General features: G+C 38.6%; 1 protein-coding gene across 1 annotated transcript in view; it reads left to right on the forward strand.

The window, feature by feature from the left end:
* Positions 1 to 14627: 14627 nt before the first annotated feature.
* Positions 14628 to 23770, forward strand: part of ADAM7 (ADAM metallopeptidase domain 7) — a 79066-nt gene continuing 69923 nt past the window's right edge. The window contains exons 1-6 of the mRNA XM_075997249.1: positions 14628 to 14679; positions 15707 to 15810; positions 18136 to 18212; positions 19754 to 19832; positions 21206 to 21282; positions 22849 to 23038. Coding sequence (XP_075853364.1) covers positions 14628 to 14679; positions 15707 to 15810; positions 18136 to 18212; positions 19754 to 19832; positions 21206 to 21282; positions 22849 to 23038 — 579 coding nt within the window. The remainder of the gene's footprint in view (positions 14680 to 15706; positions 15811 to 18135; positions 18213 to 19753; positions 19833 to 21205; positions 21283 to 22848; positions 23039 to 23770) is intronic.

Consider the following 23770-nt stretch of genomic DNA (forward strand, 5'->3'; position numbering starts at 1 on the left):
GCATTGAGAAGAAAATTGCACAACTCTGCAAATATCGTGAAGAGCATGCTGGCTGGAGGCTGAGTGCGGTCTTGTGGGCAGGGCTCACTCACTCTCCTGCTGATGCCGCACGCTGATTCGTGGGAGAGTTACTGCTTCCTTCTTACAAACACATCTTAAATCCTGAAAAAGAAAAGCAAAGCTAAATAACGGGCTTCTTGAAAAAAAAATTATTGTATGCTTAATAAGTACAAGAAATAAATGCTACTGTGAAACACAAACATAAATAGAGTGCAGCTGTCTGCCCTTAAGACCAATGCCAGCCTGAAGGTGTCTTCATGTGTTGTGCCAGCTTCCCCTTCTCCTCCTCTTCTTTTCCATGTAGGCAATTCCATTTTCTTACCTATTACCTAATCTTTCTTCCTCAATTTCTGATCCCCTACAGTTCCCCAAAACCCTGCTTGTTGTGAACTACCTGCAAGGCCCCTCCCTGTAAGTTTATAGAAAAGCAACTTACTCCCCCACGGGTGGCTGTCTCCCCTGAATGCTTTTGACCAGGGGCCCAGATGGCCAGAGACAGGGACCATGAAGGGCATTTCCTCCGTCCAGCCAGCCTCTGTGCCCACAGAGCAGAATGGGAGGCCTTTTCCAAGCTGCTCTGGCCGAGACAGAGGGCCTTGGAGACCAAAGACTTCTTGCCTTTTTTGGCCTTTGCATGTCCTCTGCTTTGTCTTGCATTAGAGGGGCTGTCACCAGTTGTTGGGCCGAGTAGAAGACTCCAGAATCAGGGTGTGTGGACACAACTGAGGGCCACGCCTTTGTGGACACAACCTAGGACTTTGTGCACCCTCGTGTGGCCATGATGTTTATAGCAGGAGTGCCCAGGTCCCCGTCCTATGTTAAATCCTTGGTGATGATACAATACCACTCTCAGAGAATGACTTTACCGCAAGCCTCAGAGTGTGTTCATCAAGCTGTATGCCAGCATGTGACTGTGGCACAGAGAAGAAACCCAGCTTCACAGACATCTTACGTAGGACCTGTCTCTGAACCACATCCTGCCCACAGCTTCTATCGCCAGCCCAATCTGCCTTTCCTTAGGGTCACCTTAATGAAAGTTGATCTTCTCAGGCTGGAAGCTGCATCCCTGGCCAAGCCTCATGCATTCGGTTCAGTAGAAGCAACTCCCTTCAGTCAACTGTTAAATGGATCAATAATTGACCTCTGTCTTCCACCAAAGACATTCCACCAATGTCTTTCTTGGTTCCACTTTTGATCTGAAACTAAATTCGAGACTTCAGAGTTTGTAAGAATCTTCTTCCTTGCTCATTTCAGAGTTGGCCAGTTTACCACCTGAAAAGCTTTTCCACCTTAGAGCTTGTATTCTTCTAGATTTTACATATAGTGATATGATACACTTCAAGTTCATTTTCATGTATAGTGTTAGGTAATTTCTGACGCACATTTTTTCTGTATATATGGCTCCAGAGTTAGCCTCTGTCCAAGGAAAGCAGACCTGAGCAGAGAGATGCCTGCCAGACTGGGAAGTGCTGGCAGGCACACCTAACTCCCCAGGTATCTTTCACATATCATGTGGTTAGTTACCATATTTCATATGCTTTCACATTATAACATTTATGAGGTTGGGATACTGCTTGTAACATAGGCATGCATATCTCTTATGAACATACATGGACATACACATAGACATGCAACACACTTTCTAAAGTAGGTAAAATTCCCCTTCCTCCACTTAAGAACTATCATTAAATTGATGCTGTAGCTTACCAGCATGCTGTCTGTGAGTGGAGAAAATGCACTCATTACCGTGGCAATTCTAACATGATAATGATACTAACCGATTGTATTTTCAAGCTGTATTCCAAGTATGGGTGCCTTTCTCTTTTGCATTAAGAAAACATGCATCTTGTTTCTCTTTTATTAGGCAATTGTGACACCTGCTGTCAGCAATACAGAACTTACCCTTTGGTCAAAAGCAGGCCTTTCCTATGGAAAAGAAAGAAATGTTGCTAGCACATGAAAATTCTAGGGGAAGATGATCAAATACCAGTTTTGTTTTCTTCTGACTATGGAAAATCCATATTAAGCATTTTGCGTTGAAACACTGTAAACAGCCCTCCCCGTCCCTGCTTTTGTCCTGAGGATGTGGTCATGAGCCACGAAGTGACCGGTGGATGGACTAATATTTGCAGGCATCCACCCAACCTTTGGGTGGGTAGACAGTACTCTTCCCTAGCTGTTAGCTCCCTCCCTATGTGTGTTCCCCCCTTTTTTTGACATATGACTTTATTAAGGTATAGTTTAAACTCAATAAGATGCACTTACTTTCAGGACACAGTTCAATGATTTTTAACACATGTAACCACTCCCACCATCAAAATATAAAATATTTCCATTCGTCGTTTTTTTATGCCCCTCCCCAGTCAGCCACAACCCCACCCAGGGTCCCAGGCAATCACTGATCTGCTTTCTAGCACCATAAATTAAGTTTCTCTTCTCTAGTTTCAAGCAAAGGATGTCATCTGGTGTATACTTTGTGTATACTTTGTATCCAGCATCTTTCACTCATAATAATGTTGAAGAACAACAGTAACATTATTTTAGTTACGGTTGCTGCACAACTAATCACCTCAAAACTCAACAGCAGGAAACAAACAGCTTGGGATGCTCATTAATTCTGTAGGTCAGGATTTCCCCAGGCCACAGTGGGGACAGCTCAGTGATGTCTAGGGCCTCGGCTGGAAATATGGACAGATGCCTGAGTAAATGCCCGGGAGCCAGAGCAGTGGAGGTGCTTCATCCACATGCCTGAGGACTGATGGTAATTACTGGCAGACAACTGATTTGCATCTTTGGGCTGGAACCCTTATTTGTGGCCATCTCACAGCATTGTCCTATCATCATGAGGACCTACATGGTAGGTCAGGGATCCAAAAGTAATTGTCACCAGGGAACCAGGCAGAAGCTACATCACCTTTTCTAACCTAGTCATGGAGGTTACATAGCATGACTTTTCTTTTGTTATATTGCCTGTAAGTGCATTGCTGTGGTCAGCCTTGATTCAAGTGAAGGCCCAACAGAGAATGTGATAAAGGACCTGTGAACATATATTAATATTAAAACTGCCACATCTATTTAATTGTGTGCAGTAGCACTATTTCTAAAAATAACTTACTAGTGTTCCATTGTATGGCAATACCATGATTCCTTTCATCCATGTTGCTATTCATGGGTATTTAGGTGGTTTCTATTATAGTTGTTGGCTGCTATGAACAGAACTGTAATGAATATTTGTGTACAAGTCTTTATGTGGACATATATTTTCATATCTCGGGGTAAACACCAAAAGTGAAATTGTTAGGCCATATGGCAGTATGTATTTAACTGTATAAGAAACTGACAAAATGTTTTCTAGAATGATATTACCTTATATCCCCTGCAGCCATGGACAAAGTAAATTGTTTCATCTTTGTTTCTTGCTTTCTCTTTTCTTTGCTCTTCTATTTATGTGTGTGTTTGTGGGTTTCTGTGTGCACATGTGCACATCTGTGTGTATATGTGCAATGCTCTGTCACTTTGCCTATATGAGAAACCTTCGATTCATCTCTTTTCTCCAAATTTCCATTTCAGGTCTTCTTAGGAATTCTTGTCACTCAGTAAAATATAATGCAGAAAATTTCTAGGAGCAATAAATATACTTTGAGACAGAAATGTATCCTTAGGAAAATGATTCCTCCTTCTCTTCATTTGGCCGTCCATGTAATAAAATAGTGAGTTATAGTTGCAACTGTATAATTAATAGAAAACCTATTTTAGAGGGAATAACCTGAAACAAAGCATTTCTTAGCTATTTATGCTCAATGTTTATTTCCTTGGAGTTTAATCTGCTTGACATTACTTTGTTTATGGGTTCACCATTATCCTTAGAAATGACTGAGAGCAGATGTTTTGATAAATTTTCTCAAATCCACCCTTAGTATAACATCTCTTGTAAGTTGACCCTTATTGGAGTTAGGATTTGCAGGAACCTGTAAGATCATTTTCTGTAAAGGGCCAAATAGTACAAAAATGTTTTAGGCCTTGCAGAACATATGGTTTCTGTTGGAACAACTCTGCTGTGATCCCATTAAAGTAGCCACAGACAAGTGGATGTGACTATGTTCCAATAAAACTTTGTTTATAAAACTGGCTGTGGCCCATAGAGCAGAGTATCCTTTCCCCAGCTTAAGAAATGCGATGGGTGTCATTTTATTCCTTAATGTTATAGAAAATCATGCTGTGATCTTCCAAATAACAGAGAAAAGCTACCAAAATGAGCTAGAAGTCCTTACATTCAATATCCTATACTAAAAACAGTGGGGTAGCCTTTCTCCAGCAGAGAAAGCCCAAGGAATACAATCTCTGAGCCTAAAAGATAACAATAAAATTTATCAGTGTGCAAAAATACTAAAGTAAGATCCAATTATTCTTCCTGGTCAGATGATCTGGTAAAATCAAAACCATTTTCTCCGTTCCCCACTACAATCCATCTTTCCAAATATCACTCAGAAAACAGGTCTAACAACCTTATTGTTGTAACTAAAATCTTTGGTAGAGTATTGCCTTCAGGATAAAATTATCTTCTTACTGTGGCAAACTGGTTTCTTCACAGTATGTCTCCACCCTATGTGGGTAGCCCCATCTAATGGCACTGCCTTCCCCTTTCCACAAACCCATGAAACCTATTCATTGCTAAACACATCTCCATGGTGCAGCTAGTTTCAGGAACCTATCAGAGTTTCAAATATGAATTGACTTCATCTAATTAGTTTTTAAAGCAATTTCATTTCAATTCATATCAATACTCTACTAGAGACTACCTGTGGGCAAATGTCATCTTTCCATTAATATCTAATATTTTTTCCTGCTTAAAAGAGTATAATTATACAATTGCTATAAGTAGGTATTATTCATGTGATGCGACTTAGAAAGGCTAGCAAGGAATATGGTGGAAGCTAATGCTAGCAGTAACAACAAACAAAACAGACCCAAAGAAACAAAAGAGACAAAGAAAACAAAAGCATCCTTCCTGGCTTCATAGGGAGATGGTGAAAGTAAATAGTTTCCTTGTGGATTCTCCTTAACAATTAGGAATAAATGAGCATGATTCTTGAAGGAAGAAACCTTAATGAAAGAAAATTTAAAAATTCTTGAATTTCCATCTGAGGATAGCCATTATCATGAGCAGGCAGCAGGACCACAATAACCAAAGCTCAGTGGAAGGTAAACGTTCCAAGCATGCTCTTCATCTTTGCATGATTTGTGGTTGGAATTAAAAAATTGGAAGAAAGCCATTCCTTAATTTCAAATCTTGGGCAGGTGCTGGTTACTTTGAGAAATAATTTTTTTTTTCTGGAGACAATCCCTGATAAAAGATATCTCTGTGCTGCTCAGGAGTGAGAAGGTTAATGGAATAGTGAAAACTCATAAATGAATTGTCAAAGAGACCTGGGCTTGTACAAAGCTCACCATTTGCTGGTTTTCCTTGAGTAGGTGGATTCCTCTCTTGAGCCTCAGGGGATTTTTTTAATTTGTAAAATGGCTAAACAGTAACTAACAAATATTATTAAAACAGAATGAGCAAGTGCCTGAGAGGGTGAACACTCAGGGTATCAGTTTTATTTTATCATTAGCTACAGAAGTTAATTACAAACCCAGCTCTGGTGGGTGCATTACAACCTAAGGAATCTCTGGGTGCCAAAACACCCTCCTTAACTTTCTTCTGCCAGGAGACAACCTTAGCAGTGGGGAGTTTTTCTGGCACAGGTTCAAGGACCACCCTCAGCCTCTGACCCATGATTAATGGGGTGCTGTGGTACAGGCACACACAGATCAACCTGTGCCGGAAGGTACCACTGTGGGTGAAAACAGTCTACAGTGACTGGTTGGGCCAACTGTAGAGATGCTATCACATTCATTTATATTTTCAAAAAACAAAAAAAGAATGATGGGTAGTCAAGTTATTATGAATATTAATATGACCTTGGCTCCCAGTATTTGCTGGTTCATGAATAGCTCTTGATCACAGGTAATTCTGGGGCTTTTCAGCAGCCTTGGGCTAACTATAAAGAGACCTAGAGTAGCACATATTTTTAGGAAAATGAGGGTTGCAGTAGTAATTTTTTCAGTCACAATCTATATTATTTATCCTCTATTCTGTAAGCAGAATGTGACAGTAAGGTTATGATAAATTAATCAACTTCTTAAACTACCATTTATTGAGTCCCAGTAATGTGCATGACCTGGTGTTTGTAGACCCTGCAGAGGACGCGTGAGTGTTAGTCATGGTTTCTGTCTTCAGTAAACTCGCACATATTTTAGAAAATAAAACTAAACTTTGACTAATAGTTTCTGGCATTGCAAGTGTTTGGGAGCAGCAACAGATAGAGGACATGCACCTTCTGATATATCACCTTATTAAGATCTAAACAAACTACCTTACTAAATATTTCAGAACTTGCTACAACTAGTCCACAATAACAAGCAAAAGAAAGATATAAAACTCACTCAAAGGTACACACACACCAACATGCAGGCTGAAGGGCAGAAGTGGGCAGAGAGTCAGGGAGGGGTCACAGAGGGATCATGAAAAATGTGATCCCACCTGTGTGGGTTTGGGAAAGGTGAGCGTGGGGCAGGGATCCTCTTGTCCCAGAGAATGATCTGTCATATTGTGAAATTGGAGGAGAAAGGTGGCATGGAATGAAGAATAAGATTAAACCACAAAACACTCACAAGGGCTCCCTGAGTTCTGTTCAGTCAAGCTTGAAAAAGGTGTTTCAGCTAAAACTGTAGGAAGATGAAAGGAGAGACAGCTACATGGGAGAACTCACACAGCTATGCCGTAAAAAGGAGCAGGGACACCAAGAACTGAGGAGGCCAACCAACCAAGTCATCAGTTGGGGAAAAGTAAAGTTCTTACTCTTTTTTAGTTCACTGTAAAATATTTTGCAGACAGCAGCTGGCCATGATAATTTATATCTCCTTGTATTTGGCCATCCATGCTACTAGGAAATCCTCTTCAGAAAGGCGGGAGAGTCCGGAGCCTCAGTCAGTCATAGGTAATTCTCATTCTCTTAAAAGGAAAATGTAAGCTATAATGACAATATCTTTGAATAAATGGCTAATTTACACTAAAAGTATTTATTGTGAGGCTACTACCATGTTTCCTCGAAAATAAAACCTACTGATAAAATAAGCCCTAGCAGGATTTCTAAGCATTTGTGCAATAGAAGCCCCACCCCGAAAATAAGCCCTAGTGATGGGTGTGGCTACGCAGCGCATCTGCACAACCCATGCATGTCGTCACAGAGCAGTAAAGAAGACAGCAGCCCTTCTCATCTGCCCCATCGTGACAGCAACTATCCCAGAGGTGACCGGAAAGGTGCAGGCAGCCCCACCAACAAGGTCGGCTCCTCCTGTCAGGTCCCAGCCGTCCTGTGCGTGCTGCAAGCTGAGGCTTTGAGGGGAAAATAACACATCCCCTGAAAATAAGCCCTAGGGTGTCTTCTTGAGGAAAAATAAATATAAGACCCTGTCTTATTTTCAGGGAAACACAGTATATGTCAAGGCTGTTTGGGACAATGGGGATGTAGCACGAACCACAGACAAAACTCTCTATGTTACATTCTAGTAGAGGGAAAGAGATGAAAAGCAAATACATGAAAGTCTTCATTGGCCAGATGATAAAGAGTGCTAGGACAAAAAACCAAGTGTGGAGGGGATGGGTGTTTAGATGTGTGTTTGTGTGAAGGGGGGTGCAATCTAAAATAGAGTAGGAAGCACTGGGTCATTCTGAAAAATGGGAAGGTCTTGCTGAAAAGGTGACATTTGAAGAAAGAACTAAAGGGAGGTGAGGGAGAGAGCCATGAGCATGGAGCCCTGATGGCCATGATGTTGTCCCTGATGGCAGCATCATGCTGGTGCATTTGTTGAGGGCCCAGCAAGAACAGCATAGCTGAAGAGAGTGGAGGAGAAGAGAGGGTGGTGAGGCCCCAGAGCACCAGAGCAAGCAGGGACTTTGAGAGAGTTACAAGGAATTTAGCTTTTACTTACAGTTGGATAAGAAGCCATTGGAGGGTTTTAAACAGAGTAATGACATGGCATTGCATCCATTTTAAGAGGGAGACTGGCAACTTTTGGAAACTAGAATTATGGGATAGAAGCAAGGACAGAAGCAGTGAAGTATCTGATAAGGAGGTTGTTGCAGAAATCCAAGCGAGAGTTGACTAGGGATTTGCTCAGAGTGGTAGCCATGGAGAAGATGAGCAGTGGCTAGATTCTGACTATATTCTGAAGGATGAGACAACAAAATTTCCTGACGCATTTTGTGTGGAATGTGAGACAAAGAAAGGTGTCCAAGAAGACTTCAATGTCTTTGGCTTGAGGAGCTATAGTGACATCTCTTGGAAGCTAAGCAGGGTTGGGCCTGGTTAGTACCAATGGATGGGAGACATCATTGCTGTTTATCTGAGATAAGGAAGACATTTGGAAAAATTCATTTTGAAGATAAAGATTAGGAGTTCTATTTCTGTATATGTTAAAATTGAGATGCCTACTAGACATCAAAATGGAGATGACAAATATTTCTGGGTTATATGAATTTCACAATCAGCAACATAGCTAAAGTTTTTAACACATGCAAATTGTTGAGATTCTGCAAAGGAATAAGTCTAGACAGAAAACAGAACAAGCAAAAAGAGTGAGCTTTGGCGCCCTTGCAATGTTTAAATGTCTGGAGCATGAGAAGAAATACGTGAAGGAAAGTGAGAAGGAGCCACTAATGAGAAAGAAAAAGCTGGGCTGGAAGTCAAGCAAAGAAAGTGTATTGAATAAGGAGATGATCCATAACAGATTAAGCATGACTGAGAGATCAAATGAAATCAGGACAGCTAAGAACCGACCACTGGATATAAAATATGGGGCTTGTTGGTGAGTAGTTTCCATAGAGTAGTGGGGACAGCATATTAAGTAATTCATTCGATGTCACTAGCTAAATAATGTGGTTATCAGAATTAAGACGCAAAATTATTATACACTCTATCTACTCTGGATCCGCTACTCCCTAGAAATCACCTTGTCCCTTTAGGTGGAAGGGTGAGCGATTTTCTTATGGCTCTTGTTGCATTTATTCCATGACATTTACTGTGCGTATTAGTTGATAAATTTGTGCTTGGGAATGGAAAATCTGAGAGTGATAATAAACCCCAATATTTCATTATTCTAGCAAATTAAAATCTCTGCTTACAGCGAAGAAGGTTTAAGAAAAGGGGAAAAAAGAAAAATCATGGAGATATAGCTTTTATGAGGTTAAAAAGATTCTAGAGATCAAACATTATGACAATCTCAACTTATAAATAAGTTACTTGGGCCCAAAGAAATGAGTGACTTTCCTGTGTCAGCTGAATTAGTGACAGGAGGACACAGAGCTCCTGGGTTAGAATCTGGTGTTCCTTTCAGTGCGATTAAACACATAATGGGCTGGAATTATAATCGGTTCTGAATTTACAGAGAGAATTACAAGTTCCCCTTGCTTAATGTGGCTTTGGAGTACTTTATAATGATATTTACTTTAAAGTCAAATAGATAGGGGGTCTGGAGGTGGGTAAACTCACAACTAATGGACGCGGTGAGCATTGTAGTGGGGGACAGGGCACAGCTCAAATCATGGTTGGGATGTGGCAGAGTCATAACATGTAACCAAAATGTTTGTACCCCCTTAATTTTTTTTTTAAAAAAATGTCAGATAGTAAATGCTAATTTTTATTGCAGTGAATATTATATGCAATATTTACTTCAAATAGAAATCTACATGAAGCTTTTACCAATACTATTATAATTCATATGAGATATTTTTCTCCATTTCCTTCATTCTCTTCTTTGCTTGAATGCACTGCAGCTTTGCTTCACATTTCTCTTTACAAAAGTGGTCACAACAGTGAATGTTTTGAGTCCCCAGAGTGGGCAGCTTGCCCTTTCTGACTCAATGTCTTCTGTATCATCTGTCAGTCTTCCTGGGCCTCTGCCATTGTGAGTTCACTCTTCCAAGTCATTGAGAAGGTCTAAGGGATTGCTCTTCACGTTGCTAGCTAGGAAAAGAAATGGGAATGAGAAAACAAGAGGAAGAAGGAAGTTAAGGAAGACAAGCCTGAAGAGGTATCTGGGTTATGAGAAAAATCAAAAGAAGAAAGAAGGCCAAGTGTCCATCAATCCAAGAATGGATTAATAATATGTGGTATATGTATACCATGGAGTACTATTCAGCTCTAAAAAACAACGGTGATATAGCACATCTTATATTTTCCTGGTTAGAGCTGGAACCCATACTACTAAGTGAAGTATCCCAAGAATGGAAAAACAAGCACCACATATACTCACCAGCAAACTGGTATTAGCTGAGTAGCACCTAAGTGGACACATAGGTACTACAGTAACAAGGTATTGGGGAGGGGGGAGGGGAGGGGGGACGGGTATATACATACATAATGAGTGAAATGTGCACCATCTGAGGGATGGTCATGCTGGAGAATCAGACTTGTGGGGGGAGGGAGGAAAGGGCATTTATTGAAACCTTAAAATCTGTACCCCTATAATATGCTGAAATAAAAAAAAAAGAAGGCAAGCTCTGTACACCCGTGTGAAGCCTCTGAGACAAATACTTCTGGTTGACTGTGTTGTAAAGAGCAGATCCCAGGGGTGATAAGGGATGAGCATGAGAATCAACAACCTCAAGACTCCTCATGGAAACCGAGATTGGACTCAGTGAGAACACTTTCTGTGGGAGGTTGCTTCACTAATTTGCTGAAAAGAAATAAGAAGGGAACAGGACATTCTCATACTTGTTTAATCACCTCTAAGATATGCTTTTGTTCCACATTTGGACTCCACAGAGTTCCTTTGATATTGAAATCTGTTCCAGGCTTCATTGGTTAAAAAAAAAAAAAGGAAAACATTTGTATACATTAGTGATCTCATTAATTTAAATACAGAAAGCTGAGACCTGAGAATGAGAATAAATTATAGACTAGTCATGAAGTCTTCATTTTTCACTGTGCCATACCAATGACCTAGTAGCCTTTAGAATTGAGGGATGATATTCAAGTTTGAAAGATTGATTATAGATTGATTGTGAGAAAAAACAAAGCTTCCCCTGCCCCATCGCAAAGAGAGGCCCCAGCATATAATATAAAGAACACAGAGCTAGGCAGAAATCTTCTTTGAATCTCTGATTTCTACTTATTATGTGGTTTGAATAAATTACAAAAAAATTACTTGAATTTCTTTAAAGTTCTTGGTTGTTTCATCTGGGTTAACCATAGTTAATGCCATATCTCTAATATGTAGGATAGACTAGAAAGTTAGCTTAACCATAACTTGATCAAAGACATCAGCAAATGCCTTAAAGCCTTATCATTTTACATGACACTATAAATAATTGAGATTCCATGACTGGCATTTTAAAAATTGGTTTATTCTATTTTCCACAATTTTGACTATAATACAGGCAAGCTCAACTTATTTCCCATCACCCGATTTAAAATGCTCTTTTCACTGTCACTGTGAATAAAACTGATAACTTCCATTTGCTATGTGACCAAATATTTGTTTGATGAAGGTCATATACACTGAGTAGGCCCATTGGCCTTCAACTATCTCTTCTATTGACCTGAAAGAATGTCGGAAATTCTACTTGCAGAGATGATAGTTTGGGTTAAAGCTGTTTCGATGATATGTTCAAAATTTTTGGAAAGAAAACGTGTAAGGGTATAATCAGACAATCATTATGTCGCAAAGTAGTTGAGTAATTCATTCAAAAAATGTATGTAGAATACAGTGTCTGTCTGTAAGACCCTGCCGGGTTGGGGTGTTAGAGTTAGAGTAAAAGCAAGCACCCTCTTTGCTTTCTGGAGCTTATGCTTTTCTGGAGGAGACAGATACTCAAACAATTCTGCTAGTAAGTGTATGATACACCAACATAAGTTTTCAGAAGAGAAAGAGTCTTGTTTTACAAAGAAAAGTGGCCTAGACCTTGGGGTTAGGGAAAGTTTTCTTGAGATAGTGACCCTGAAACTGAGAACGGAAAAATGAGGAAATAATTTGGCCCCAAGGAGGAAAGGAAAGGACCAGAAGAAAAGAGACAAATATGTCTAGAGGCCCTTTAGTGGGAGAAAGTATTGCATGTTGGAGTAAAGAGAGAAAACCAGAAGCTCAGAGACAGAAAAAAAAAAAACAAACAACAATAGCAGATGAAGCTGGAGAAGGAAAAGTAACCAAAAAAAAATCTACATTTACATAACGTTTAAGAAAATCAAGACTTACCTACCTTTTGACATATAGAAGGCATTGATTTTAAGTGATTTACATCAATTACTCCATTTAGTTTTTGCAAGAGCTGCTACAAGTTAAGTGTTACTGTTATCCTCATTTTGGGAGATTAAAAAACTGAGGCACAGAGACATCAAAATGTTGTTGATATTAAGGTAGATCTGATAAGGGGGGAAGTAAGAGTTTTTCTGGTGGTTTCTTTTTTCTCAGTGAACAAGAAAGCAAGATGATCAGATGAGAGGAAGGAAGAGGAGACTTAGAACTTGAGGAGAGAAGAAACTGTAAATAGTCAATTAAGATAGTTAGAGAGTGAATGAAACAGGAAATAAGATGCTGGTCAGCACAGATTCATTTAATACTCCTACTATCCCTATGAGGTAGATATTATTATACCCATTTTATAGGTGAGAAAACAGAAGCATAGAAATGTTGCACATCTTACTCAAAGCCACAGCGTTAGTAAGTGGCAAGGAATTTACCTTTTGGGGCTTTAAAGCCACGTGAGTCTTTATCCTAACACCCATTAAAAACTACTGAAGCATTTTGAACAGGCACACGACATAATCAGGTTTGCGTATTGAAAAGATCACACTTTTTAGAATGTAGCCAAAGAGAGCCCATGGTTAGTTGGACTAGGATGGAAGCAGAAAAGCTGGTGAGAAGTGGATAGGATACGTCTTGGAGGTAAAATAAGAATATTTAGTGATGGATTGATTATGGAGGGTACCAACGATGATACTGACTTTCAGATTTGCAATGCTGAATGGATGCTGGCATCATTATAGCTAATGATGAGTTACAGAGTTGGGGGGATACAGAGTTGGGGGAAAAGCACTTTAAGTCTTGTATGGATTGATTTTAGGGGGTCTTTGAGCTCCTCTAATGAAGACATTGAGTAGAAACTTGGCTGTAAAGGTTTGTTGTGCAGATGGCTGGAAATATAAAATATGAGGCATAATATAGTAATCATTAAACCATAACTGAAGATGAGATGGCTTTGGAATGAGCATGAGTTACAGGGAAAAGAGGGTGTAGGATAAATACCTTGACACCAACCAAAATTTAAAGGCTGCATGTAAGAGGATATGCCTACAAGTTGCCCAAGACCCAGAAAGATAATAAGAAGACTGTTGTATTAGGGAGTTAAATAGAATATTTCAAGGGGGAGGATGTGGTCAACAGTGGCAAATGTTGCTGAGAGGGCAAGTAAGATGAGGAATCAAAGTATCTGTCGGATATAGAACTGGTGAAATTGTTGGAGATATTATTCAGCTATTTCAGTAGAATAATGAAGGCAGAGACTAGAATTGGGATGTGTTAGATAAGTTGGAGGTAAGAAAATTGGCACAAGAAGTCCAGATAAACCTTGAAGTTTGGCTGAAAGGAGAATGGGAACAGAGGTGAGAGCAGTAACGTGTGGGATCTAGAACTGAGGGTAGGATTTTTCAAAAGGGAGATACTTGAGATCGTTTAAATATCAAAAGGAAGCTTCCAGTTGACATAGAGGGGGTCAGTATATGTGAATATTAAATAGATATTGCGAGATGGGAGAGGGCTAGATTCCCAAATGCAGATAAAGGGATTATAATGGCAGCAGGATACTTCTTCTAAAGTAAGAGAACACAGACATACAGTTAGGTTTGTCCAGGTCTTTTGCATGTTTGCCTGTTAGTATTTTCTCTTTAGGATTGACTTGAAGGAGTGCTATACTATTCTATACTCCCACCTTTTATTATATATGTTGCATACATTTCTGGAATTTTTATCTTTCAATTTTAATAATATGTGATTTATGACATATATAAATTGTCAACATTTCTCTTTTGTTTGCTTTATCAAATGTTCCTTCATGGCTTTTACAGGGGGTATTCTGCATAACAAGAATTTCATTTTCTTCGACAAAAATATATATAAACCTCCTTCAATAACTTTTTCTAAGACATTCTTGATAGTTTTCACTTTTGAACTTTTAATGCATCTGGAATCATATTTATACTAGACATGAAGTAGAAATCTATGCCCAGCCCACCTCTACCATCAGCACCTTGATTCTTGTCTTTAATTAGTACACAGTGTCCTACCTCCAGGTTTTAGCCTTAAGCACCTAAGACATTGTGTGACTTTGTTAAGGAACACTTCCTTGTGCTGGATCAAAACCGCCTGTCTATCTGTTAGGTCCTCATCCTTGCAGTGGAGAAAAAGAAGAAGAAAGGTGCACATCTTCTCTCTAGCACTCGTGTCTTCTTCCACCTGAATCATTCAGAATGTTTTCTGGGTGTATGTTTTTGATGATATTACTCATTTCTCAGATTGAAGGTATGTCTTACTTTTTTTTTTTTATCATGGTTTTCATGTTATGAGGTTCATATCTCTTTAGTCACAAACTTTAAATTGTAAGTGATAAAAACAATAACATCACAACTAATGTGATAGCACATAAACGGAAGTTATTGGTGATTTTTCTGAGCACATAGCCTAGAACTTGGACTAGGTTATGACTAATCGTGACATTCTATGAGTCTACGTAATGCCATATCATTCTTAAACACTTCAGATCCATGGCAAAAGAAGGAGAGGACATGTACCCGAATACTTACAACATAGCAGGCACTGTGCTAGTCATTAGCCACTGGTATGTTAGAATGTTTAAAGTTCAATATTAATTTCTTCACTTTATGGATAAGGAAAATGAGACTAATATTTACAGATCAAAGAGATTATGTACGCTGCGCATGGTCACACAGCTAATGAACTGGTAAAACCTTGATTCGAATCAGAGCATATTCTAAAAAGCCCATGCCCTCTCCTCTTTATTGCCCTTAAAAAAAACACACCTTAATTAAGCAGGGCTCACCTCGCAGATGACTACCAAGGTGCTAGGACATGAATACAAGATTATGTTTAGCACTGACTCAGGGCTACCTAAAACTCTCTGACAAGTGAAAGCCTTATACTTGGGAGGGAGGTAAAACTTCAAATGCAAATATCCCTGCAAGACCAAATTCAGTAATTTACATTTAAACAGGCTTTGACAGGAGGCAGAATCCAGAGACAGGCATAAGGAAAATGAGAAGACAAAGATGACAATTGCAGAACAAGGAGAAAATGTGGGAGATGCTGAGGAACCCTGATTTCTTTGCCTCCTTTCCAATTTTGCTTACATTTTCCTGATTTTCAAATATCAGTCTCAATGTCTTTGCATATGAAGTGGGAATATTTCATAGGGTTGCTATACACGGCTGCTAACTGGGGCAAGTGAACTGTATGAGAAAAATTCTCTCTTACAATCACAGTGGATGAGTGCTAATGTCAAATGGATTTTTCTCCTCCTGTTTCCATGCAGAAAAGATCATCCTTGGAGTACAGGGTCAAGAACTGGTTCGTCCTAAAAAGCTTCCTCTGATCCATAAGCGAGATGTTGGACACACCCATGGTGATGACATACAGGTACAGGTTTTGATTTAATAAATAAGATTTCTTTGCCTTCACAGGCATGTAGAAAGCTATCTCTGGCCCCAACCAGGAGCAGGTAGGAAGAGAAGAGTCTCATAGAGAACAAAAAGGACTAAAGTTCAGGATTTAGGGGTACCATTTTGAATTTTCCAGTTTACAGAGGAGTTTCACCAATAGCTTTCCAGGCTGACATAAAACAACCTCATTTGTTCTGAGCTGGTGCCTGTGCAATGCTCTCTTAAGCATGTTGCTTTCCCTGAGATCTCATAGGCAGGTTTATTTGCTTTATGGAGTCTGCAGCAAAGTTGGACAACTTTCACAGGAACAAAAAGGCACACTTGACCAGTTGCTCTTAAGGGTCTTTATTCAGGTGTTAAAATTAAAAATATTTAAAATATTATTTTCAAAAGTAATGAATGTGTATTCTAAAAAATAGATATACATAAGAGGGAACAAGCTTAAAAATCAGGCTATTTTCAATGCCTGCTATTACAAAACAAAGTAGATGAATGTCTTCAGATATTTATGTCAGTAGGCACTTGCATTTTAAGCCTTGGGTTCTTAACTTGCAATCAAAACAGCCCTAACTAATGCACATCTATTATTCATCAAATACAAAACTGCCCTCTCTCTGCCTCATGGCTGCCCCTCCTGAGACCCTCCTGGCAGGAGTGAAACAGTTAAACAAGTTAAGTACATCAGAAACCTGGGCTCTTTCTTGAGCCATTTACCTCTCCCATCAAATAATCACTGAGCCTTACAGATTCCAGCATGTAAATATCTTTTGAAATTATCTATCCCTTTTCTGCCGCTGCTCAAATCACCTGCATTCATTAACAGCCTTCAAATGGTTTTCCTGTCTATAATACTGGTTTTTGTTCACCTGCTATCAATGTTAAGTAAGCCTTCTAAAATGCCATGCTTATCTCTGCATGTTTCTGCCTAGACCCTTTGTTCTCTTTGCTCTTAGGATAAGGTCCAAATCCTTGACTTGCTAGGCTGTGCATTCATCTCCTTCCTACCTTTTAATCTCATTTCTATTCAATATACACTTGGTTTTCCAGCAACATTGAACTTCTCTCTGTTCCTCAAATATGTCAAACTGTTTCCTACCTCAGGGCCTTGCCATGTGCTGTGTGTTTCCTTCCCCTAACTCTTCCTTTCAATATCCCTGACACAGTCCTTGTTTTTCTATTACAAGGCTTATCACACTCAATTACATGTGTTTTGTTTTCCCTTTTTCTTCTTTGTCAAGCTGGGGCTTCTATGAGGGCTGGAACCTCCAACTCATACTGCATTGTATTTTCCATATTATTCCTGTGCCTGAAATAGCAGCTGTTGGATAAATGAATGAATGATAAGCTCAAAGAAATGTGCAAAACATATGACCAAGAATTGTGAACCTTAAATTATACAGAACTTTTATGAATCATAAATAAAATACCACAAAAGAAAATGGTGAAAGAACATGAATCAGAAATTCACATGAAAACTACAAATAACTAAACAAAAGAAAAATATAAATGCCAGTGGTCATTTTATCACAATAAGTTATCATTTCATTGTCTGCAAGATTTTTATTAATGATAAAATCTATTACTGGCGAGAAGTACATGAAACAGAAACTGCTATCAATTGATGGCGAAGTTGTAAATTTGTAAATTTGTACTTCTTTTCTTAGGGGTATTTTGGTAATATTTATCAAAAGTCTTAAATCTTTTCCATGTCATTGACAATGCAATTCTGCTTAACTACAGTGGAATACCCCAAACAAAATTTTTATAATATAGATTATACAATGTTTCATTCACATGGTGCTTTGCAGCCATAAAATGCATGTTATAAAAGTACATTTATTAAAATAGGAAATGGTCATAATTTATTGTTAAAAAATAGACTATAAAAATAGACTGTACATACAAAATTGTTGGAAAATACATAAACAGAAGATCTGTGTAGGGGCTGCTGCATGGCATGTACTAATTGGTGTACATGCACCATGTACTAATGGGCATGTACTAATTGGTGTACAATACTAATTGGTGTATCCCCAGATGAGGGAAGAATATGCATTTTCCATTTTATTTTATTTTATAACTAGAAAAGAAAGCCCCTTAAAATTTTCCATTAAAAATAACTTGAGTTACATCCTCCTGATAACATTAGCTCTCTCCCAATTCATCTTTGTTACCATTTATCATTTTGGCTGGAAGGCCTGCAGGGTGAACTGCGGGAGGCAGGGACCCCCCAGGCCCTGCTCATCCCAGCACTCAGTACCTAAGCACATGTTTAAGTCACATGATGGATCTTGTTTTTCAGGAGAAATACGAAGAAGAATTGATGTATGAAATAAAACTAAATAGAAAAACCTTAATACTTCATCTTCTAAGGTCAAGGTAAGTTCTACTGTGATTCAATACCTTGTAGATTTATTAGTCTATGGTGTCCCTGGTTTTGTAAAAACTGCCAGTGAAATGAATTCTTCAAGTCAGTGGTGAATCTTTGTAGGCCAACAATGTCGAATCAGATTGTTCCTTAATCCAGTGCAAACACTGGTTTTGAAAATCATAAAGACTGGGTTTCTAGCAAAGCTTTAGCTGTCCTCAACAAGGCAGATTTCAGCCTGAAAAAGCTGTAAAAATAGGAAACTCACCTTGTGCTGTGCATCCTTCCAGAGTCCACCTGCTTTTGCTCAGTAATCAGATCCTTCAGGTAGTTGCTTTTTTGTGTGTTGTTCAGAACTAAATTATTAGATACACAACGGTGGTCTGGTGGTAGCTTCTTCAGTCATAGCAGGAGTAAATTCTGTAGTTAGTTCATTTTGAACATTAGTTCAGCATTTATTTATTGAACACTGCCAATATTTATTAAACACTGTCTTAGGAAGCAGAGGGACACAAATAAAAGGGGAAAAAGTTCCTTTCCTAAAGGGGTTCACAGGTAACCTTGAAGATTGACGTGATACATCAGGAGTGAGCAAATGATAGTTGGTGGGCCAAATTGGACAGGTTTTCTATTTATGTATACCCCTCAGCCTAAGGGAAAATTTTCAAATTTTGAATATTTATAGTAAAAACAAACAAAAAAACCAAACAAAAACAAAAACTCTGAATAGAGACCATTATGTGGCTCACAGAGCCTAAAATGTTCATTATCTTGGTCTTTATGGAAAAGGTTTGATGACCCCATAATACATGATAGAAATGTGATAACATGAAAATGAAGATCTCTGGAAGTGTGAAATACACATAGTGGATGGAATCTCAAAATCTGCTTGATGGAGTCAGAAAGAGTATTTTGAACTGGTTTTGAAGCACTTCTAGAATTTGGTCATGTTGAGGGTGGGACTAAGAAGTGGCCAGCAGTAGTCCAAAGGGGTATTAAAGAAAAAAGTTATTCAAGGTATTTTTTAAAGCACAGTAAAGCAGATTTTATTCAGAACCATCACAATAAATATAGGGACCACTACAAGGGGTGGGGTCTTTCGGGGGGCGGGGATAGAGATTGGGCTCAAGTCTAAGTACAGTATGGGCTTGTGGGAATTTATTATACTTAATACATATGGCTCTTATCTGTGTAGCTGTTAGGTTACTATATATTAAGATATATTCATCACATATATCTCATATTTTTTGCATTAATTTAGACTCAGATTTTTGATTTATATAACATTCTCTCTGAGTTCTTTTTACAATGCTACTTTGCTAAAATTGCCAGATTTTTGTTTGTTTTATAAAACATGTCTTTATAAAACCATGAAATTTAGGTAGAAAGGCTTTTCCTATGAGTGGGCTTGATTTTGCTTTTCTATTTTTAGAAGAAGAGGACCCTGCTGAGATTTGAAAGCACCCTGAAGGCTTCTCTACCACATGATTGGTTTTATCTGCTAGATTTTTAGAATGCATAAATTTTACTACCTCTCTGCCCTCTTTTTCAGGGAGTTCTTAGCCTCAAATTACAGTGAAACGTACTACTCCATAAGAGGAGAAGCACTCACCAGGCATCCTCAGATCATGGTATCCTATGGAGCTTTCCTATGTCTCTTTCTCTAAAACTATTATTTCCTAATATGATTTTGAAACCAATTCTAGCTTTACAAGCTGCTCTAGAAAGTGCTACATCAGAAATAAATCCTGAATTGACTATTTACACTGAATGATCCCAAAATAGAAAATATGACCCAGTGAACCCTAAAGGAAGCTGATTGCTGCCTAACAAGGAAATCAATGACTACTGATGTATCTTTATTTACTAAACTGACTCCTATACACTCAAATGGTGTTGAGTCTGGGAGAAGGTTTAAGCAGGACCCCAACGAAGTATAAGGAGTCCTCATGAGATTGTGATCAATACTAAATGGATAAAATCCAAAGATATGAAATAACTTTAAAATATCCATTGCACTGATCCTTATGTGATTCTCACCCCCTTGCCCAGTCCTTCTGAGGCACCAATGTTGAGGTCTCTTATTCATTTTCCAAATAAATCTTCGCTCATTCATCATTAATATTATTCTAGTAGACACAGATTCTACTTCATGCCCTCATTCCCCTTTCCAGAAGATGCCCTCAGTAGCCTTCTAACCACAAACAACATCACTCTTTCCTACCAAAAGTATAATTTCAAAAAGCAACTATTAGCTTCTCTAAGAGCCACGTCTTCATGCAATCTTGTAAAATAAGGCAGAAAGAAAAATTGGTAACATTCTTCTATGCAGGGGTTGGTTATTGATCTATAATGTTATGAGCTCCTTGAAGGGCCATGAAAAGTGTCACCGAAAGGCAGGAGTTGAACAGAGAGAAATGATGGGAAAGATGATTACTTGATGGGATTACCATGGGCAAGACATCAAGCAGGGAGTAATAAAGATACCAACTTGACTGAGGCAGAGAGGAAAGAGAGAGAGTTATGAGGGGAACTGTTTGGAGAGTGAGACCTACTTTTAGCAATAATTAAGGATTTGGCTTGGTTTCATAGGCAACCAGGAAGGCAACCACAGAAGGGTCAGTGTGGTAAAGATTTTAGGATGGGTTAAAGTAGTAATATTTCTAAGAAAAAAGGTCACATTTCTAAAACTGGTGCCATCACCTAATAGATGATTAAGTTTGTAGAGGCAGAATCCATACATCGCTTTACACAAAGTGATCACACAATTAAAACCAAAGGTCTCTAAAGCAGGCTCAAATATTTCTAAATGAAAGAGTGTAACAAATGAATACATGAACAAATATGAAATATAATTTGTCAGAATGAAATACAGTATCTAAATATTTTTAGTTCTGAATAGATCAGTATGATCAGTTAGATCAGTATCTAAAATATTTAGATACTAATATTTACATAATATCCATATTTATGAATGTGTTCATAGAGTCTTCTCCTATTTTAGGAACACTGTTTTTACCAGGGAACCATCACACACGAATATGACTCTGCGGCCAGCATCAGCACGTGTAACGGTCTCAGGTAATGCAGCACATCTTCCTTCTTCCTTTATGAGTTTCCCTGTGGATTTTCACAGACAATTCACTTCACTTATTTCTTTTTACCCATACTGGTAAATAGCAAAATTTATGGGAAAAAGAGCTACTGGATGTTTTCAACAGTGAGCATCAGCCCTAGCCTAGGATTTATGTTTTCACAAAAAGATGTCTAATGCACAGTCCTAAAGACAAGTGTTGCAGTTATGTGACCAAGGGATTCAGAGCTGGGAGATTAATGGAAGTCATCTAGCCCATCCTCTCATGTGACAGACCACAATGCTGAAATCAGAGACTTGCTTGCAAACGTTCAGTTTGCTGGTGGTAGAACAGAGTCCAAAATCCAGATCTCTTGACTGCTACTTCTGTGAATTCCCACTATACATAATGCTTCATTCGTTTAGCTTTTTAGTAAATCAGCCTGTTGTCCAGTCTCTGGAAAGTAACAAGTCAGGAAAAAGCCCACAGTTCTTTAGAGTCCTGCCTGGGCTCTAGGACAAAGGAGAATGTGGAGGGGTAAAGGGTAGAAGAACAAGGAATTCTTTCTTCATTTGTGGGGAATTTACTCAAATAGTTCCCAGTATTTTCAAGAATGAGAACTCCTTTAATGACAAAATTACCATATAGGAATATTTTTATTTTCATATATTAATATTTACTCTACATTTAATGCATGATAGACAGAGAAATTCACAAAATTTGGGGAGAAAAAATAAAAGATGCCAGCAATCCATATCCACAGGTGGGAATTGCTACTCTACTTATATGCAAAGCAGAGCTTGGACTGTGAAACTTCTCCTGAAAATCCAAATAAGCTGAGGCTTTGAAAAAGTTATTCATTCAGTCAAAGGCCACATGTCATCTCACGTCCACCCAAAGCACCTGGCAGCTGCGTGCTCATGAGGCAATGGCTGTGTAGTTTCCCTTCCTTGAAAAGGCAAAGCCAGTAAAATGAAATAGAGTGCTTGAAGATCTTTTCTTTTCCAGCATATTATGGGGGTACAAATTTTAAGGTTTCAATAAATGCCCTTTCCCCCATCTCCCCACAAGTCTCAGTTTCCAACATAACCATCCCCCAGATGGTGCACATCTCACTCATTATGTATGTATATGCCCGCCCCCCTCCCCCCTCTACCTGCCCAATACCCTATTACTGTAGTACCTATGTGTCCACTTAGGTGCTGCTCAGTTAATAACAATTTGCTGGTGAGTATATGTGGTGCTTGTTTTTCCATTCTTGGGATACTTCACTTAGTAGTATGGGTCCCAGCTCTAACCAGGAAAATATAAGATGTGCTATATCACTGTTGTTTCTTAGAGCTGAATAGTACTCCATGGTAAACATATACCACATTTTATTAATCCATTCTTGGATTGATGGGCACTTGGGCTGTTTCCACAGCCTTGCAATTGTGAATTGTGCTGCTATAAACATTCAAGTGCAGGTGTCTTTTTTGTAGAGTATCATTGGATCTTTTGGGTAGATGCCCAGCAATGGGATTGCTGGATCAAATGGTAGATTGAATACATGCTGTGTTCCCAATTTCTACAGGGGATTTTTCAGAGTGTCTGACCAAAGGTACCTCATTGAACCAGTGAAATACTCAGATGAGGGAGAACATTTAGTGTTTAAATATAACCCGAGGGTGCCATATACTGCCAATTACTCTTGTTCAGAGCTTAACTTCACCGGGAAAACAGTTTCAAGTGATACTATACATAAAGAAGACTCCCAAACAAAAGTGAGTACTTTGTCATTAAATATTCTTTACCCCAAGTAAAACATAATCTTGAGGGAGAGATTATGAGTCCAGCTAATGAAAGATATGTGCCACCCTGAGTTTGATACTTCATTGTCTGAAATTTGAAATTCAGGTTTTTATTTTTGTTATCTACATAGAAAGTCTTTATTCCCAAGAGTAAATCTCAGTTTGTTCCATCAATTTGAAGAAACAGGAATGTCTACAGCCCTACATGTAGATTGACAACACTGAGTCTGTAAGTAGCTGGAAAGAATGAGATTTGCAATGTCCTGAACCCCATCCTAGACATTGTCTTTCTTTGTGTCCCTGCCATTTTGGGGGGATTGTTGATGACAAGATAAGTCCTCCCACTCTCATCAGGCCAAATATTTTAATGATTAAGGACAATTAAGGGTAAGATAAAAAGAAGTCAATTTTTGGTGGTCTTGTGTTTTTATACACAACTAGTTCATATCCTCTTAAATCCCCACTGTATGTTAGCCTGTAAACTACATGATTGTTTATCTACTTCTCACATCCATGATCCATACAGTGTCTGAAACATTGTTATATGCCTAACAGATGTTTCTTGATCCAATAAATCAACAAATAAATGATTATGCAGTCCACAGAAGTGTTAAAAGTCAAATCTTTTAACACTATACCTCAGGTTTGTTCTCAGAGAATTTGGATGAACCTTGGTGCACATATACTGAAAGCTGACAAATTAGA

Source organism: Microcebus murinus, chromosome 24 (genome assembly GCF_040939455.1).
Source record: "Microcebus murinus isolate Inina chromosome 24, M.murinus_Inina_mat1.0, whole genome shotgun sequence".
Lineage (NCBI taxonomy): Eukaryota > Metazoa > Chordata > Mammalia > Primates > Cheirogaleidae > Microcebus > Microcebus murinus.